Genomic DNA, 20,214 nt, shown 5'->3' on the forward strand with positions numbered 1-20,214 from the left:
AGCGAATCTGGCTCATAAATTTTGTTTGATCATTTTCCACAAAAGTGACAACTGAGATTAGCTTCCACATTTACTTTACAGAGGTGTAATGGATTAGCCATATCATATGACTGAATCTAGTTTATCAGGCTGGACCTCTGTTTTGGCCCTAGGGAACAGTTCTTGCTGCATTTTACTGGACTTAGAGGACAAGGGAAACCTCAGAACTACCAAAATGAACACTACCATTCTCACAAGACAGTGAGAATATAGCTAAAACAAAAAATAAATGGAAATAGGAACAGAATAAAAGTATAAATAATTGGATCATCTACTCAACAGTTTTAGACCCTAAATCCAGTTTTGTGACAAAAGCAGGAGGAGAGGAAGTAAATGGTAGGGGAGGCAAGTTTAATAAAGTTCCCAGAGAGAAAACAGTCCTTCCTGCACTGGAGGCCCCAGCACTTCCCATCCAGGGATGAGCAGAAGGATAGAAAACCAGGGTTGGAGAGGAGAAAGAGGTAAGGTCAAACCACTAAACTACAAGGTATCCCAATGATTTGCTAAAGCCCTGACTTTACTTTAGTCTGCTATTACATTTGTCCTCAGACTCCTCTTCCATTGTAATTGAACCCCAGAGTGTTACCTCACCTTTGCCTCTCATTTCCCTCCCTGCCTCATCATTCTCAAACTTTCACTCCTCTAACCTCCTTTTTTTTCATCTCTGCCTCTTGTCTTTCCTTACCCAGTCTTTCCCAAAGAACTGCAAAAATCACCTGTGTGCTGTGGTTAACCTTTTGCTTCATCTACTGCATGAGCTTCAGAAGGACATGAAGTAGTATGTGCTCCTTTGCTTCATTGTTATGGTCAGTTTAAAAATACATAGTGCTATGAACTTGTATGAATCTCCTTATTCTTCTTTCTGTTGTGTTGCAGCAGAAAGCATGTGATACTTCAAAAGTAACAAGACATTACTGAATTCTTCTGTACAGAGATGTGTTAAATTCTGCCCAAAAGTTACCAGTACTGCCTTCCAGATGAAAACCACAGAGACCGCCATAGAGACTCAGAGAAGGGAACTGGTGACATTCAGCTGTGATTGAAGTTCTACTGTGATAAATAGAATGGGAAAATCCCCTTTAGTTGTTTTTTTTTGTTTTCTTCTCCTTTGGGTTCTCTTATACAAAATCAATTGCAGGTACTTCTATAACCTCGATTGTGATCCCTTTTAAATATTACTGTTGGTGCAGCTGATATTAATCATTCGCTTTTTCCAGAGAAGAGGTAGAATTTTACATCTCAAACAGCATACCTGTACTATGTGCTACATTACCCAAATTACCCACTCTGCTGTGAATCTGGAGCCAGATTTGACAAAGACTTCAGTGTTATTAGTGGGCAAAGGGAGGAGTGTTTATTAAAAAACACATTACCCAGGACAGCTGTGCTTAGACCATATGCATCCCAAAGCATCGAACCAAGGCTCCCCAAAACTCATAAAATACAAAGCAGTCACCTCTCAAGGGCAAAACGGTGCTTTCATATTCTTGGAGATTCCAAGATAAGCTTTTCTATATCAGCTCAAAATAGCAATTTTTTTTGTGTGTGTTTACTTTTATTCAGTGAAAATGACATGTTCTGCTGCTGTGTTTGTTGTGACTATAAATGTATTGTATACATTCCGAGCTTGCTGGAAAAAAAGATTTACAGACTAGAATAGTGGCTGGCAACAAGCCAAGTCATATACTATCTCATGGGGCATAAAAGCCCACTGGTTCACAATGGAGATTTATCAGCTTGCTTAGCAATTATCTAGTCTATACAAATCAAAGCAGAACTGCCTGGTTTTTAATTTCTTCTCTTTTAAATTCAAAATTACCCACTGATATAAATATGAATAAACCGATTAAAACAACCTGCCTAAAAAAAAGAATGGCATTTGTACACCTAAGAGAAAATTCAGTTTTCAAGATTCATATTTTGCCTTTGCCTGTCCCTATTCTCCCTTCTGCATCCAACATAGGCCACTGAGAAACCCATAAGTGTTCCCCTCAAAGTGATCTTAATTAAAAGAGTAAAGATCTGAAGAGAAATAAGATTATGACGCAGCATATTGTGCTAATCTGACCTGGTATGATTATTCTTATGCAACAACAACTTTTATGTTACGTGTATCCCCCATATGTTCAAACACTCTGCATTTGAGGACAATAATGCACATCTCTTCTCTGGCATTTGGCCAAGGAGCACTTCCCTCCCTGCCTCCTCACTCACACCCGTGACCCATATGCGAGAACTTCAGGAAATCCTCATTAGGGTCCCTTGGGATATGATACTAAAACCACTTCTAAGCTAATGTTAGCAGCTGTTGTGCCTGAGTGGAAATATAAATTTCATGGCAATAAATATAAGACAAAAATACAAATAGAATCCAATTGATCCTCACAGCAAAGTACCTAGTTGGCTAGCTGGTATCAAGCTAAAACGCAAGATTTTTGTTTCACCACCATAACACCTTTTCTTTAAATTGTAAGACTCATATTCTGACAGGGTGAAGGATGGAAGCCACCTCAAACAGCAGGGGAGCAGATGCATTAAGTGCAGTAACCCAACGTGCCTAACATAACACTGTTTATGAGGGGGAGCTGTCTGCTCCAGGGAGCCAGAGCACAAGTGTCCACCCTGCCATAGCATCATTACCTACAGTGCACCAGGGACAAGGGAGAGATGGAAAAAAGGCTACACTTAATGAGAGCAAAGCTGTGATGCCAGCTGAAAGGACAACTCCACAAACAGCAGGGATGTCAGCGCACTTTAAACCACAGTCCAAGAAAGATGCCATGAAATGGCTCAGAGATTAGACAAGCAAAGAGCTGAAAGGAAAATTAAGTTCAAAAGAACACACAGCTTGGTTACACCTATGCCAGTACGGCACTACATCCTGTCCCCTTTCAAATTTATGGCAAAGCTCCCGTTAATTTCCGTGAGCAAGGCCTGCAAAGAACACCAGCATCCTTAGGAGCAATTTGGTTTTTTTTACAATTCCTCTTTCAATAAAATGAAGTTGCTTTAAATAAAATAAATATTAATGATAATAGCATTAAGAATTTAAACTAAGATTTAATCTTTCCATGTTCATAGTGCAAGGTGCAGATTTGTTTACTATGTGTTTAATATCTGTGATTTCTTAAAGAAATTTTAAAAAAATAAAATTCACACAACCAAAGAATATGACTCAAAAATCCTACAGTCTTGTTCTGTCCTCACCCCATCCAAAATTGTACTCCATTGAAAAAGTGCATCAGGAGAAATCAATCCCTGCGCATGCATGCCCACACACATTACCCAAACTTTGGGAAAGAGTGTTATCCTCAAGAGTGCCACCAAAAGCCCTCAGACACTGCTTAACTTTTATCAGGAATGCACTAGTGCAAAGGTTCTGGCTGGCAGACTGCAGGAAGAGCTGTCACAGTGCATGGCAGGCTACATTTGTAGAACCGTTTTGTGGTCGGTGGATCTTTTTAAAAGCAAACCTATCATGAATAAGGAGTTGCTGGCTTGGTGAGTAAAAGAAAATCTAAAGGCAGTAGTGAGATCACAGGAACACATAAAAGACGTGTTTGAGTAGGGGTCTGCAAGTACAAGGTGTCATCCCAGAAAAGAGCTGACTAAAGTGATAAAGGAGTAGAGAGAGAGCAGTTCCCCTGCAGCTCCTTCCATAGCAAGAGGCCCTGTCCTGGACAGTTACCTGCCTTACCTGGACAAAGACAATTTAGGGTCCAGTACCCAAAGGGCATCCTGCTGACACTACACTACCCCCTGCACCCAGCACTCCTTAGCCTTCCTTTTGCTGCCAATGTATTTATAGAAACCTCTTTTTTTTCCTATCTTAAACCGCAGTGCTCAAATCAGTAAAAATTTGGCTTTAGCCCTTCTAATTTTCTTCCTACACAACCTCACAACATCCTTTTAGTCCCAGATTGCCTGCCCCTCCTTACAAAGGTGATGCACTCTCTTTTTTACTACTAAATCACAGAAATTCGTAAGTAACACAGATATTTATTGTGCATATTTGTTAACAGCAATTTTCAGATTTACAGTCTGGCTACACATGCCTTGTGAGACACCATTAGCAATAAATTATTTTCACAGCTCTAAATCCCAGTGATAGGATTGTCAAACAAACAGGTGGCATTTGGTAAATCAAGGTAATCCTACCTAACATGTTGGAAAGGTGATAAACATAATCAGTTCAGGCTTTCACATCAAGTTCCTGATCACACACTTGGGAGCACTAACAGCACTAGAAACACTAGAAACATTTGAAAAAAGATATTAGGATATTATCAGAAAATACCTTTTTTAATGAAAATACATCTCTGTATTTATCACCTTTGTAAGCAATACACAAGAAAAATCTGTAGCTATACAAAATACTCTCTATTAATTTAGCAGTCCCTAAAACTTGGAGCTATTTAAGGAACACTAAAAGCTTACTGAAGAGGAGAACAATTCTTACCCCTAAATATAAAATTATTCCATAGAACATAAATTTCCAGAAGAAGCATCGTCGAAGAGCATTAATGAGTTTGGGTTTCTTCTCTGAAGTTGCCAGCTCTCTGTCCCATTCTCTGCAAAGAAACCAAAACCAGAACAATTAGTTTTATGAGCAAATACATGAGTCTGTGACTGTGACATACTTCAATTCATTCAAACATATCCAAAGAGATTTAGCTAAGGGGGCTAATGAAAGAAAGCTTTGCAGAGACCCCAAGAATCTGGCCTTCATGGACTTGATGGATCAATAAAAGTTCAAACCCAGTTCAGCCACATATTTGGTGGTTTTGAATACTCAGTCATACATCACCCTGCAGGGAATTACTTCATGAAAAGGTCACATTGTATGTTTTAAAGAAACCTGCTGTACTTAAAACCAGAGTACAATAATAGGCAAATAAACGTTTTGGAGCTCTTCCAGTCTGCAAAATAGCACCAACAAAGCATCAAAAATGTGACTTTTCTGTTGCACAGCACTATTTTAAACCTTGTTGCTGGGACAATAACCTTCTTTTCAATAATAAACTGTAGACCAGAAGCAATGCTGTATACAGGGAACACGTTTTGTCAAAATTCAATTCACAGATTAAAACACTCCAGAGAATAGCCTCAATTAACTATTGTATCAAATTTTCAACAGAATATTAGATAACCAGAATATTTCATTTATAAACTATCAAAACACATTTAGCATACCAACATTCTCTATAAATTCCACTGGTATGTATTGGTGTTGGAAAGACATGGACGCCTGGAGCTGGATCAGAAGCCGATTTTTATTGAGAATACAAAGTGTTTATATATGGATTTACAGGTATGGTACTTATATAGGATTCTGCTTTTGGTAACAATTCCCCATTTGTTACATATTCTTCAGGACATCAGTTGGGTAATCATGACCAAGTTTCCTAACATGCCTCTTGATCACTTCTACCCCAGGGAGCAGCTATCTCTGTCTGTCTCTCCCATGGTTTCTGCTCAATCAGGCCTGAGATATCAGGCTGCTTTATCCATTCCATTTGACCCTCTGACTTATCTCTCATAGTTTGGAATACTTATGCCTCACTGCAATTAAAATTGACTGGATTGGCACAACAATGCATGTGCAAACTGCCCTGGAACATCAGTGAAAGCTCCAACATCAGTTGGTGGGGAAGGAATGGGCTTAGGCACCTCTGTTGTAAGAATAAGTCACAAGTGCAGCACAATTTCTAAATTAGGACCCACTGAAATTGGGTAAAGAAGGGTGGAAACCTAAATGAGGAAAGTCAGAGTATGATTTCTGCAGAAACAATTAGTCTGTCAAGAGTGGTACCAAAGGAAATTAAGAATGTTATTTCGTGGAAGAAAAACCAAGGTTTTACAAGGTTATTTTGGGAAGAAAGAACAGCATTTCTGCTGTCTCCCTTTTCAGGGAACCAACATTGATACTCCGAGTCTAGCCTTGCTCATCACCCTGAAATTGTGCAGGATCTGTTGCTCCAGCTGGATCCCTACAAATCTATGGTGCCTAATGGGATTCATACAAGAATCCTCAAAGAGCTGGCTGATGTCATTGCAAAACCTCTCTCGATTTTTTAGCGGTCTCGGGAATCTAGAGCAGCTGACCAGAAAATGCTGTCCCAGTTTTTAAGAGGGGAAGAAGGAGGACCATAGAAAATACAAGCCTGGCAGCCCAACAAAACTATGGAGAAGATTATTCTGGGAGGTATTGGAAAAACACCTGAAAGACAAGGCAGTCATTGGTTACAGCCAGAACAACTTTATGAGAGGAAAGTCCTGCCTATCAAACCTGATTTCCTTTTATGACAAGGTAACCTACCCAGCTGAGCAAGGGAAACCAATTGATGTAATCCCTTTGGATTTCAGCACAGTTTTTGATGCTGTCTGTCACAGGATCCTTCTGGACAAAATGTCCACCCCACAGCTGGATAAACACTTTATGTGATGGGTGAGCAACTGGCTCATGAGTCAGGCACAAAGGGTGACAGTGAGTGGGGTGACATCAGACTGGGGACTTGTCACTAGTGGGGTTCCACAGGGCTCCATCCTTGGCCCTGTGCTCCTCAGCATCCTCATACATGACTTGGATGTTGTACAGGAAGGGGTACTGAGCAAGTTTGAGGATGATACAAAACTGGGAGGAGCTGTTGACTCTTTTGAGGACAGGGAGGCCCTGCAGAGAGACCCTGAGCACACAGAGAACAGGGCAGTCACCAACCATAGGAAGTTCAACATCAGAAAGTGCCGGATTCTGCCTGGGATGGGGCAACCCTGGATGTACAGACAGACTGGGGAATGAGACACTGGAAAGCAGTGCCATGGAAAGGGACCTTGGGGTCCTGGTCAGTGGACAGCTGAATGTGAGCCAGCAGTGCCCTGGCAGCCAGGAGGGCCAACCCTGCCCTGGGGGGCAGCAGGCACAGCATGGCCAGCCGGGCAAGGGAGGGGATTGTCCTGCTCTGCTCTGAGCTGGGGCAGCCTCACCTGGAATATTGTGGGCAGTTTTGGGTGCCACGATATAAGAAAGTTACAAAGCTTTGAGAGTGTGCAAAAGAGGACAGTGAGGATGGTGAAGGGCCTTTTCTGTGGTGATCAGCAGCAGGACGTGAGAGAATGGCCTGAAGTTGTGTCAGGGGAGGTTTAGATTGGGTATTATGGAAAGGTTCTTCACCCAGAGGGTGGTTTGGATCTGGAACAGGCTCCCCAGGGAAGTGGTCACAGCACAAGCTTCTAACTGAGCATATTCTGTGATTCTGTGATCAATGGCAGATATCACAGGTACCTGTATATAGAAATTTAGACCATCTAAGTTGTACATCTGCATCAGGGATCACAGTCATGCCCAAAGTAAAACTGTGTTCAATCAGCTTGCACCCGACGCTATTTAAACATTTCATCCAAAAGCTTTGTAATGAAAATTGCACTGTGATTCCTGAAACAAATTTATTTAATTAACCTTTCATACCTTTCCAGTTTTTCAGAAAGATTATCAGCAGAGTCTGCAGAAGGGATTTGATAAATATCTGAGAGCTCCAACCGTCGTCTGTAACCCTTTTTCAGAATTGGGTTTGTCCATCTAAGCAAATATTGAAGAAAAAAAAGTTAGAATTAAAAATATTCTAGCATTAATTCTGGAGTTACTTTGTCTCACCCTGAATGTTTTCTCCACAGCACCCAAGTATGCCTAAGTGCAAATGCACACACATATATGACTCAATATAGTGCAGCCCTGCATTGTATTTACAAAACTATATTGACAAATATAATATTAAAAGAATAATTGTGAAACTCCTGTGTTTTATAAGTTTTGAGGTCGGATCTTGCCCCAAACTTCCTACTGAGTGAGCAGAAGACAAATGAACAGAAGATTGAAACCCTTTGTACTGAATTTCCAAATATGCTGTGCACTATGTCCATATAAATGAATATTCAATCAGAACTATAGTAAAGAGGACATGTAAGTTTCATTCCTATCTGCTCTGCCCTGGGGAGACCCCTCCTGAAGTACTCAGCACAGGAAGGACAGGAACCTGGTGGAGCACATCCAGAGGAGGCCACAAAGAGGATTAGAAAGATGGAGCACCTATCCCTATGAATAAAGGCTTGGAGAACTGAAATTGCCCAGCTGGAGAAGAGATGGCTCCAGGGAAGTCTAAGAGCAGCCTTCCAGTACCTAAAGGGGCTCTCCAGGACAGCTGGAGAGAAACTTTTTACAAGGCCATGTAATGCCAGAACAAGGGGGAATGGCTTTAAACTGAAAGAGAACAAGTTTAGATCAGATATTAGGAAGAAATTCCTTACTGTGAGGGTAGCCAGGCACTGGAACAGATTGCCTAGAGAAGCTGGGAATGTCCCATCCCTGGCAGTGCTCAAGGCCAGGCTGGATGTGGTCTATTGGAAAATGTCCCTGCCCATGGTAGGGGTGTTGGAACCTGGCAATCTTTAAGGTCCCTTCCAACACAAGCCATTCCTTGGTTCTATGACATCTTACATTGCAATATGCATTTAACAACACAAATCTTCCGCAGGACTCCTCTTGAGGTCTTCATTGCGTCCATTATATAAACATATTTTGCATTTGTTTTTTCAAATGTCTGGTTTAAAATTTTAATACCAATTTATAGGGCATGTTTTGCTGAGACAAAACAAAGTGGGAAAAGGCTGCTCCAAAAGGCTACTCTGTAGAGAAAACCTTTATAAGTCATGACTAATTTTATCAAACAATTCTGCTCCAAAAAGGCCTATGAATCCCCAAGGCTTCAAGTCCTTTTTGAAAGCAAAGGACTAGATTAGAACATGAAAACTGTTTTGAAGTAGTGGTGTATACTAATACTAATGGTGTATTTTGAAGCTACTTGGATTTCTGCTTTACTGTCATCAATAAAAAATATTTCCTTAAAAATGAAGTGCCTGCAAAATAAGTAGCTTGTGGTTGATTGCTATCATACGTCTGTGTGTAAACCAGTGTTTGTAAAAAACCCAGCATGGTTCATGATTATGATAAAATTCAGCAAACCCCCAATCCTTTCAAAATGTTTGGTTTTAGCTGTTTTTTTATACAACAGCTAAAAAAACACAAAATACTTGCAATAACACTTTCCATGGTCACTCAGAAAATGCAAACAACTTATTGGACATGCTTCCCTGTATGCCTGTAAGAACACATGTCATACACACAAAGTAATCCACATTCTCAACTGCAGCCTCTGAAGGTGCAAAGCAAAGGTAAAAGAACATCATTGAACACTACAAAAGTGCAAAAAGGCTTTAAAAAAACAGATGAAAACTGCTTGTGTGCAACTGTGTGTACCCACATGCACGCTTTAACATTTACTTTAGTGAATTTATGAATTGCATGAGACACCAGTCTATGATCCCCATAATTCAGTAAATCACAAAGATATTTCCCAAGTTCTTGGTTATGTCACACACACTGGAAAGAGAGCGTGCTCTAAGAAATTGAAGGAGTATCCCTCATTTTTGCAATAATAGTATGGTTTCAGATTAATCATATGTCTTCTAGCTCAGTCTTTCACAGCACTGCAGCTGAGAAATAACAAGTGATCCGTGGTACATTATAGGAAGGGAGTTAGGAGAGTCCACTTTGGAGAGTCACTGGGCTCTTGTTTTACCATTTGGAGATGATGAAACATCCATAAACTTTACAACTACTGTAAACAGGAGCCAATATTTTTCAAAGATGAAATGGATTAGAAGGAAACCTTTCAGTTTCATGAAACACCTTACATTAAAGTCTTTCATGATTACTGCAAATGGTATATGAGGTATTGATTTTTATTTTATCAGCTCCTGAAGACAGAAAGGACCAGCTGCTATTGGCTTTTTGCACATCTTTGGAGACCTGGCTAATCCTTGTTATTCAGGAACAGAAACTCTCATTAATTTCTGTTCTCAGCTTCCCCTATGTCCCGTGTATGTAGATATTTCAGTAAGGACAGAATTAATACAAGTTATGGGACACAAAACCACTACTGCAGCTGATGCAAGGAAGGAACAGTACTTCCTAGGCAACTTCTTTAATTCACAACACTGTAGCTAAGTAATAACCTTCCTAAGCCCCTTAATAATGCTTTGAGATTGCAATAAGCAATTCCCAACCTGACAAAAGATAAGTACTTTACAGTTTCACTTTGTATGTTTTGAGAAAACGTTTTTATTGCACTGTTTCCCTCCACATATTTGATTTTATTTATAGTTTTGATTAGCACCTACCCTGGCATTTTGCCACAGCTTGAACTAACAAAAGGTGACTGCATTTAGAAAGAGAGCTGAGTGGCTATATTATCATTTGGGGAAGGCAGCACACTTAGCAGATCTACTGCATGTCTAGAAATGTCTCTTGTTTTACTCTGTGCTTAACTCCGTGTTAACCAGGTGCATTTATCATTGCCATCAAAATTATGTTGTCCCTAACTCCCCTCCTCTCCCAAGTCAGAGTTTGATACAGACTCATGCAGTCCTCTTCTTCATCTCACTGCTCATCTGGTAGCTGCAGCTGTGCTAGATAAACTCCTCCAGGCAGCTAAAGGAGCAGTGCTGACCCCTTCCCTGGGAACCTCCTGGTCTGCAGCCCGGTTCCTGCTGCAAGCTGCTGCCAGGGCTTGCACACAGAGCTCCATCTCCCAGCTGCCCTGGCCTTGCTTGGAAGTCCCACCCCACCTAGATCTGGCCAATTTGTGTGCTGTGCCAAGTGGCTTCAGGTTGGAGTGGTAATTGTGGGAGGAGCTGGCCTGATGTGATGTTTGTCTCAAGGTGGATTTTCAACACTGCTTGAGCTGTGCAGTCAAGAACTGAGGGAGACAGTTTGTGTTTTATTGAAAGGAATATACTAGACCTAAAACACATAAATATCTCATGAAAACAAATTTTTTGCCAGATTCCTATAGCATTCCTATAGCCATTATGTTCTAGATTTTTTGCAAAGATTTGAAATTCAAAATGACTATAAATTTATTTTAACTGGCAATTTAATCTGTAGTTATCCATTTTTCCATAACACTAGGTGACATAGCTCAGTTAGAGTTTGTCAATGAATATGGCTCTTCTATTTTTTTGGCTTATTGGAAACAATTTGTCAGTGTTAATGCTGAGGTTTTTCCTGAGGTTGTTGAGAAATTTATTCTGAAAGGAAGGGAGCAAGAAGGAAGGGAAACAGATTGGCTTTACAGCATTATGTTAGCAAATGCCATCGGATTACTTGCTGGCATTTAATGAACCCTTTCACAGAGAAACCTGTAGTGCTGTGAGAGTTTTGCCCCTAACTAGGAATGTTATTATGGTACACACGTATGAAACCCAGCAGGGAACAAGTTTCAAGGGTGTACAATAGGAAAGAAGAAAAGAAGGCAAGTTCCACATCTATTACCTATTGCCTGTAGTAAAACATATGTGATGAAATTGATATGTAAATATCATAAATATAACATACTGTTTGGTAGATTTCTAATGACCATTTCTTTGTCATTTACTTAAGGAGTATGCAACAGATTTCTTATTACAGCTATTGCTTTCTGCTGCGTGTTCAGACTCATCCCACTCAAATTGTATCAATGGGACAGATGTCTTTGGCTTTCCAGAGAGTATTAACACAGGCAATTTGTCAATAGGATTTGACTCTCCCTTAAGGCTGCTTTACATGTCACTGAAGACAGGAGCATCTGTGTTGCTAAGCCAACTGCTCAGATCTTCTTCCTGAGCACAGGAATACCCTAGCTCCATCAGGCTCTTCAGATCAAGAAGCACAGTTTGCTGAGACAGTAACAGAACAGTGCTCTTGGTGCTGGGGTACCCCAAACCAGCAAAAGAGAGCAGCTCTCCTGCCAGGGCCGCTGACCAGACTGGTGCCATTTCAACAGGTGCTCTGTGCACAACACAGCCACACCTACTGAGCAGCACAGAGGTGTCCATGGTTTCCTCCCCTCTACAAAGCATAAATCCCTGTTCAAAATACAGTTGGGCATAGTGACTGCAACTTCTAAGGAACTGGACCTAAAATTCGATGGAGAGAGCAAGAAGAGTGCCTCTGGCTTTAACTCATCCTTCCTCCTAACAATTAAGGGGGAGGTAGGGCAAGGCCAGGGAAGAAGGAACATCATCAAGCTGTAATTATGATGCTTTAGAGCCTGAGTTTTATGTGCTGTTTGTAGAGCCATGAATTCTTACCAACTGCAATAAAAGGCTGAGGTATCATGTAGATCTCAGACAATCCCAGAGAGTCCCTCTGACCAGGTTATGTCAGAGGCTCTGCACTCCCATCCTCCCTCAAAAGATACCCATCACTCCAGCGGCAGCAAATTGCAAATTGCTGCTCACTTTATACTGGAAGTGTCTCTACTACACCCAGTACTGCTTCTCCAGAAGAGTGTCTGCACCACCAGCTGTACTCTCTAAACATCCTGCAGTGCAGCTGTAAAAGTTCACCCCAGTTTTTTGTGATCCTTGCTAACAGATGGGACAAGTCAGCATGCCCATGGGGCACAACAGCCTTATTCCTGCCCTTGCCCTTTGGTTACCCTCAACAGAGTAGGGTTGCAGGTATTTTGTTTGAATAGTAACCTACTGAAATAGCATGTTATATATTCTGACAATTGTATTAACTTTAGGATGTCCCCCTTTGTAATCAACAATGAAAAATGCAATATAGTTTAATATTTAAATATAATTATTGCAGGGTCTCAACAACAAAGGTAAATGCAGACCCTACTGATTTATGGTTTTTTGTTGTAGCTGTTTTCCCCCAGATCACAAAAACTAAGATTTTAATTTCTTCACTAATAAACAATTCTTCCCCATGAGGGGTTATTTGACGTGGAAAGTATTTGACTGCAATATTATCTGCTACTAGCTGTGAGCAGCACCATTTTAAGAATAATCAATGTTCTGCTGAAACCCCAGGATTTCAATAGCAAATCTTAATTAGGATTATGCCACTGCAGTTCTTAGGGAAGTCTTGTCTTTTTTCCCAGTTTTTGTGAAGTGACACTTATTTGAGTTATTATCTAATTGCTAAAGGCTTTTTTAACAGAAATTGAATACTTTTTAATATTTAATACTTAAATATTTACAATTAGTAAGGTAGTCAAAATATTTCCGTTTGCAGAAGTACTGGGAGATATTTGAGAGAAAAAAAAGCACATCAGGGGATAGGTTGTGCAAGATGGAAGGACAGAATATATTAATTGTATTGCAAACTGTCAATTGTTTAGGTACCAAAGTCAAGTGTAAGACATGCTTCAAATATTTCTTTAAGGAAGCCAACAAAAAAGCAGTGGTGATAATGTGCTATGAACAAGGTTTGCAAGGCTTTTTCAGCGTACACCTACAGTTAGACTGACTAGGTGAGGATATTCATCCATCTTCACTCTTTTTCTCAATTGTATATCCCTCAGCAAGAATAAGAGAAAGATTTCTTTTCTCCTAGTCCTTTGAAAAAACAAGGAACATAACAGAAAGTTTGCATCAGCAAAACTGTTGCAGAGCACTTCTATTCATGATTTAATTGAATTTTAAAATCTTCCAGATGTGTCACTAAGTGATAGCAACACATTTCACCCAATTTAGCACTTCACTCTGTTAGCCATGGATTTTTAAGATCTGTTTCATAATGAAATAACATAGAGTTGCACATCAGGTGCAATGGCCCTTTCCAAAACTCTGATTTGTTCCCACCCCAATGACTGATATCTGGTCAGGTATAAACCAACAGGTGAACACAGTTGCATTTATTGAATTTTAATACCAAGGGTCAAAATGTAAATTACTATTACAGTAATATGGAATCAACCCTGAATTAGGTGCTGCTTCTCTTTAGTACTTGTTCTTGGCCATTTTCTCTGTATCCTGGTATTTGATGTAACTATTCCTTAGCATGATCCTTGCAAATTAATGAGAAAATGCCTCATATATTTTGATTTCCAAAACAGTCTTGGGCTTTGAGCAAAGAAACATTGGGGGACCTCTGTGAATTTGTTTTCTTTGTATTTATTACCTATAGAGAAATAAAAGCATTCCAGAACTTACAGGTTAACTTTAAAAATAATTAAGGTAAAATTAAAGTGAGATGTCAGGATGACTCCAATACAACAAAGGTTCACATCCTTTATTTTAAAAGTTGGGGGGAAAAATAAAGGAAAAATACCAACATTAAAATAGGATTTTCTCCTTCTGGTTTAAATGGAAAAGCTTCTGGCTTAAATTGAAAAATGCTGTTTCAAAATATGTCTTAAATGCCTACTTATTCTCTCCTAATTCTCTCCTAATTTCATAACAATGCAGCCTTGGATTGGCTTCTTTCTGACTGAAAGAGCTCATGCAGATCATTTTGCTTCTAAGAGAGGGACTGATACATAAAGAGCCTCTGAGTTCCTGCTCGTCTCACCCAGGCACACCCCCACTCTCATGGAAGGCAGTTGAACTGCATCTACAAATTCACAGGGCAAAATTTGGCAGTGTTTCAATGTCTCCCTGTATACTAGTTAATTTTCACCTTTAACCACTTATTTCAGAGGACACAAAGTGACACATACCTGGATGTCAAGTTGGCACCATCCTGGCTCCACAACTCTACCTACACACGTTGCTGCAAAGCTGGGGGTGGGAGGTGGGTGAAGAGAAAAAGTGTAAACCAAGATAACAGCAACCTCTGACCTCTTGCAATAAGTCACACTATTCCCACCATTTGGAAATTTAGCATATCCAAAAATGTAGATACTGAGAGACTCACATTCTTCTGTATGAAAGAGATGATAATTGTTCCCTGCAATAATATTCTGAAATAACTTTGTCGCACCAGAAATACCCGTGTGCAAAGTTCTGGACAGGAGATTTCGGGCAGATTTCACTGACTCCACCACATGCTTCTGGGACAAACCTCAATCCTTGTGTACCCCACTTTCTTCTCTAAAGAATTAGGAAGGAAACTTCTTTTAAACACATCCTTTGTGCTATCTGCTTAGACCTCAAGATCTTCAAAACATATTTCCTTATCAAATATTTTGCTTAGTACAGAGGACTTGAAATTTCTTTCAGTGCATTTAGAAGCAGATAATAAATCTACTAACCATGTCATTTGCCTACAGTATTAAAAAAAAATCAAGGATTTAGATGGATTACTTTCTATCTCACCAAAATCAAATAAGCATGTTGAAAATAACAAGGTACAGACAGGTCTGCAAATATTTCAAATGCTTGATAATTTATTTTGAGTATCAAGACAGTAAGTCTTCTTCCTGCAGGAAGAAAACAGACTTTAAACGTATTTCAGAAGTCAGATGCAACTTGATCTAGGCATCTGTGCTGTAGAGTTACAAAGCAGCCAGAGAAGATCCCTGTTCTACACAATGTTTGCATTTTTGGTCATTAGAGTAAGGATGCAGCACCAGGCTGAGCCAAGGACACATATAATATATATAAGGCTTTAATAATAGCCTTATTATTAAAGAAGGTATTCCTCTGACTGAAATGACTTGAAGTGTAGAATACTCTGCATCCTTTCTCCAGTTCACTTCAAGTTTCATATTTTACCTTGGCAACAGCAATAGAAGTCAAATTTTCAGAAGGAGTCCAAAACTTGCATGCACGTGTTTGAACCACGTGACTTTCAGAAGGTGACACCCTCCTGTTTTTGACAGCTCTGAAGGACTGGCAGACCAGCAGGTCTCCAAGGACCACTTGTGACAGCAGACAGATGATCAGGCAGCCCCACAGGGCCATCACCTGTGCTGCAGCTGCATCTGTGCTTGGGTATCACAAACAGCCGGGGTTCACATTGCCTGTGGCCAGTGAAAGGCAGCTCCTCAGGGCTGGTCACATCCAGGGCCCTAAGAACACACCACAGAAACATTGCCTTGTATGAGTGTGCAAGCTGGCTGCCCCAGGGGGTGAGGCATGACCCTGTGCCATTCACCTGCTGCTGCACACAAAGGCTCCTTATTCAAACAGGAAGGATGGCCAATGTGCTATAGCTAGGCATTGATAAGGGAGGGTCCAAATATATATTGGTTATGACAATTTGCAGACACCTGCCCTCCAGAGTGAAATTTATAGACATGAGTTAGGTATTTAAGCTTCATGTACCAAATGTGGAACTTTCAGGAACTCAAAACAGTGTCAGGACAAACTTTGAGTTAAAATGGTCACATTAAATGCCAAACTTTGCAAGGAAAACACAAGATTTTTTAAATTCAAGAATGAAAATCCTAAGTAACTTGTTGTCATTGAATTCTAAGATACATAGTTCAAGGATAGAGCAGGGACTGCCCAGGGAAGGTCTGGCTTTAGCTCCTTTTGCTGAAGGGAATCAATTTAATTCTCATGAAAATGTCAGAAACTATCTTGTACAAGGCACTCTTAAACTTGAAATTATGACTGAATTAAGCTACAAAGAGTGATAGAATAACATTACTATAGTGTATGGGCTAAATACTTTCAAAACTTAAGCCCTGAATTTTCTTATCCACTTTAAAGATTATTAGCAGACTTCATAAGAAGCTCACACCAGGAATTAGGACTTGCAAAGAAGTTTTTTATTCAGAAGAGTACAGAGTAATTATTGATTTATGTTCTAAAAAGTAGCTGAGTCAAAGATAGATAACTAAAACATCTTCACTGCCAAACAATGCTAACAGTCCGTCCTACTTCCTAGAAGAGGTGAGATATGGAACTGAATTCCTTTTCCTAGCTCTCACAACACACACAGGGCAGAAGAATGAATCCAACATTTATCCCATACTGGCTAAATTGTTCTAGGAACCCCTGGACAGCTGTGTAAATGTACAGATTCCTTTTTCTCTGGTTTGGAAAGTAAGAAGCAACTAGAGCAGATCTGACTGACTGAATCCATGAGAAGACTTGACACAAAAGCTGGGTTATTTGTATTTCTCATTTGGATTCAATAATAAATCAGGCACTAAAGTCTGATAGGTCTTGCCAAGTGTTGTCACGTTTGATAGGTACCAAAGCAAAAGTACGCGCTTAAAGAGTTGGACACAAGCACAAGGATTACTTTTTGAGAACTTGTATTTTTATATCTAAAGTTGTTTGTAAAAGAATAGTAACAAAATCAGAATTGTCTCATAGTTGCAGCCATTTCTGAAACTCCAGCAATAACTCCGTGTGCCAGCTCTCAGATAAAAATTGATTAATTAACAAGACTTCCTCATCTCAGTTAATTTTCAATAAAACCTAGGTGGTTGCAAAGTTGTCTGATATTGTTTGTGACAAAAGGTATGGCCTTGACCCTGCATAGCCCCAAAACTCCAAAAGAAAATAAGTAATGGGTATAAAGACAAGAGTGAAGCTTCACAATGAATGTGAAGCTAAGCATATGATGATCTGACTGCTTCTGCATAGAACTCTGCTTTCCTTAAGCAAGGTCAAAAGTTGCCAATGAACAGAAAGAATGTTTTGCATGAGGTTGCGAACAAAAGAGATCAACTCTGAAAATGTAATAAGGAAAATACAGTAAAACACAAAAGAATCTCTGAAACCCCAAACTCTCAGTATCTAGTGTTTTCTCTTTTTTGTGTCCCCCGAATGGAAGATCTCAAACCACTTGTTTTCACACCTTGTTTCTTAACCACCAAAGCTCAGTTTTTGAACCAAAACTATTTAAAATTAAGGGTGAAAGTTAATTTCTAATTTTAAGTACTTTCTATCATGACCACTCCTAGCAATTATCTATTTTTTTTTTTGGCCCAGTAGTATCACTAGCAGTAATACAACAAAAAGGTAGCACTTTCTATGAGATACTACTCTTTGCAGACCAAGACATTTTCTCTTTTTTTTTTTATAAAGAATTAAGAAAAAAGGTCCAAACAATACTGAAACATTTATAAACTATTCAGTTATGAGCAGAGAGATACATTCTGACTTTAACACATGTTAAACTTATCTCTCCCACCCAAACAGGATAGATTATGAAGCAATAAAATCTTGCCAATATGTTTACACACCTATAGCTGATAACAGCTTGTACAATATTAAGTAGTAATATATTATCAGCAAGATTCCTGGAATAATCCTAGCTAATATTTTAACATCACTTGTGCTAACATGATATTCAACTTATCACACTATATTCAGATTGGTACTTGACACATAAATGCATTGCAGACTCTTATAAAAGTTACTTCACTGAAACATGTACTGTGTTGTACTTGATAGCATCTATTTCATTATCATTGAAAAAAGCAATCTCTCTCCATACATCTTTTTTCCATTTCTTTGCTCTAGTTTATATTCATCATGAACATCTCCTTAACTTCACGTATTTTATTATTATCACTTTGGTTACAGTCACCTGACCAAAAGCTGGTACAGTATAATGCACCATGCATGATGGACATGATTAAAACAGCATTCAATTGACTTAAAGACTGTGATTTAAAAGATGAGCTCAGGCCTCAGGATGGTTAATTATGTACTCACTGAGCATGAACTGCATCTGGTTTCAAACATGGAAACTTTCACTATGGTAGGAATCAGAAATGTATTTGCTTTATCTTATTGGGGTTTTTTCTTCACACCTTCAACACCCTAGGTTCTAGGATGATAAATTTATAGAATTTTATAAATAAATAAAATTAAATCCAGTAAGTGGTCCCATCAAGCTACTAAATTAAGATACAGACTTATTTCCTACAGATTTATGCCTTATACTTGACAGGAGCACTGACTGAAGCATCATTTATGGAGAATTTATAATTGCTTACACCCTTGTCATGCATATTCTCTCATTCTAACAGTATTTGATAGCAAGCAGGGCTTCTTTCCCACTGCAGCACCTTTGGAAAAAACGCATAGGATCACTACATTTACCTGGATGTTTGTAAAACTTTAGGAACAGGTTATATTTGGGATTATTCCCCTCTATTATATCTGGCTAAAATCAACCAAAGGGGGAGAGACAGGCAAACACTGACTCATACAGAGTCCCATTAAGAATCTTTTAAAAACATACAGACCAACCTGCTGAAAGCTCTCCCAAAAGGATTTAAAGTGAGCTAAAACCCCTCAGTTTTTCAGGCAGAGACTTCATGACTATGTTACAGTTTTACACCATGTGCTCTTACTTCAGTCATCATGTTCACATCTTACACAAGATTTCCTCCCTCCCTTCCTTGCCATGCAAGAGACCCTCCAGTAACAAAAGGGGGAACCAGTACTCTGGCAAAACCAGAGCTGTGTGGGCCAATGCCAAAAAGATTATTTGTTCTTTCCAGTTCACAGTGTCATTTCTAGTGATGTCACATAAGACGTATTCAGCTTCCATATTGTCTTACAAAGTACATTGTGCCCAGGCACTGGTATTGGCTCCTTCTCCTTTTATTTGAAGTTTTTAGAAAGAAAAGGCACTGGGGAGTTTGTTTGTAAGAGAACATTTTCAAGGCTTGCAAGGAAGTGTTTCCAGTAAGATCATATATTACACTTGCACATTGAGCAAATGCTAAACACTCAAAGAGCCAAACAGAAGGAACCCTTGTTCTGAGAGCATTTCCCCTCTGCTCCCTACCACCCCACGGTGTTCTCAAAGTTTACATGAAATAAGAGATTAACTAGTTGAGCAACTACCAAAGGTTGCTCAAATTATGTCATAAATTCATCTGTTCGGGTCCAGCAAAGGTTTATGACACCTGACGGAGCCCATTCCTGGTGCTAATACCCCAGTAACAACAACAAAAAAAGAGTGATGTCATCAACAAGCGAGACTCCCACCGCTCTGCCCGCAGCCCGTTCCGGAGCTCACGGGCTCCCGGTGCTCGGTTCCCGTCTCCGCGGATGGGCTGGGCGGGGGGCGCGGAGCCCCCTCTGAGCGCCCCGCCCGCCGCTGCCCAGCCCGGCCCGCTGCCCCCGCCCGCACGCGTCCCGCCGCACCGGGGCTCCCACCTGAAGAAAAGTTTGGAGAAGATGTTCGCCTTCTCCAGGGGAGACCTCTGCATGGTGAGGTGAGGTGCGGTGAGATGCGGTGAGCGGGGAACCGGAGGCAGCCGCTAATCGCTGACGCCTCGCTCGCCCGCTCCGCTCCTGCGGCTCTCCCACCTTATCCGCCCGGCCGCTCTGATGTCACCGTCCGCCTCCTGCCCCGGCCCCTCTCCCCGCCTCTGCTTTGCCCCGGTTCAAAGGCGGGCGGGCTGGGGCCTCAGCCCGTGAGCTGCC

At 40.2% G+C, this 20,214-nt stretch overlaps 1 protein-coding gene across 1 annotated transcript in view; it reads right to left on the reverse strand.

Moving 5' to 3' along the window:
- CFTR (CF transmembrane conductance regulator) overlaps nt 1–19,997 on the reverse strand; it is a gene marked incomplete at its 5' end in the record, with an annotated part of 86,408 nt that extends 66,411 nt beyond the window's left edge. The window contains 3 exons of the mRNA XM_084205922.1: nt 4,499–4,610; nt 7,505–7,615; nt 19,945–19,997. Of these exons, the coding sequence (XP_084062048.1) occupies nt 4,499–4,610; nt 7,505–7,615; nt 19,945–19,997 (276 nt within the window). The remainder of the gene's footprint in view (nt 1–4,498; nt 4,611–7,504; nt 7,616–19,944) is intronic.
- Between the last annotated feature and the right edge of the window lie 217 nt (nt 19,998–20,214).

This window comes from Fringilla coelebs (assembly GCF_963513975.1).
Source record: "Fringilla coelebs genome assembly, chromosome: 5".
Lineage (NCBI taxonomy): Eukaryota > Metazoa > Chordata > Aves > Passeriformes > Fringillidae > Fringilla > Fringilla coelebs.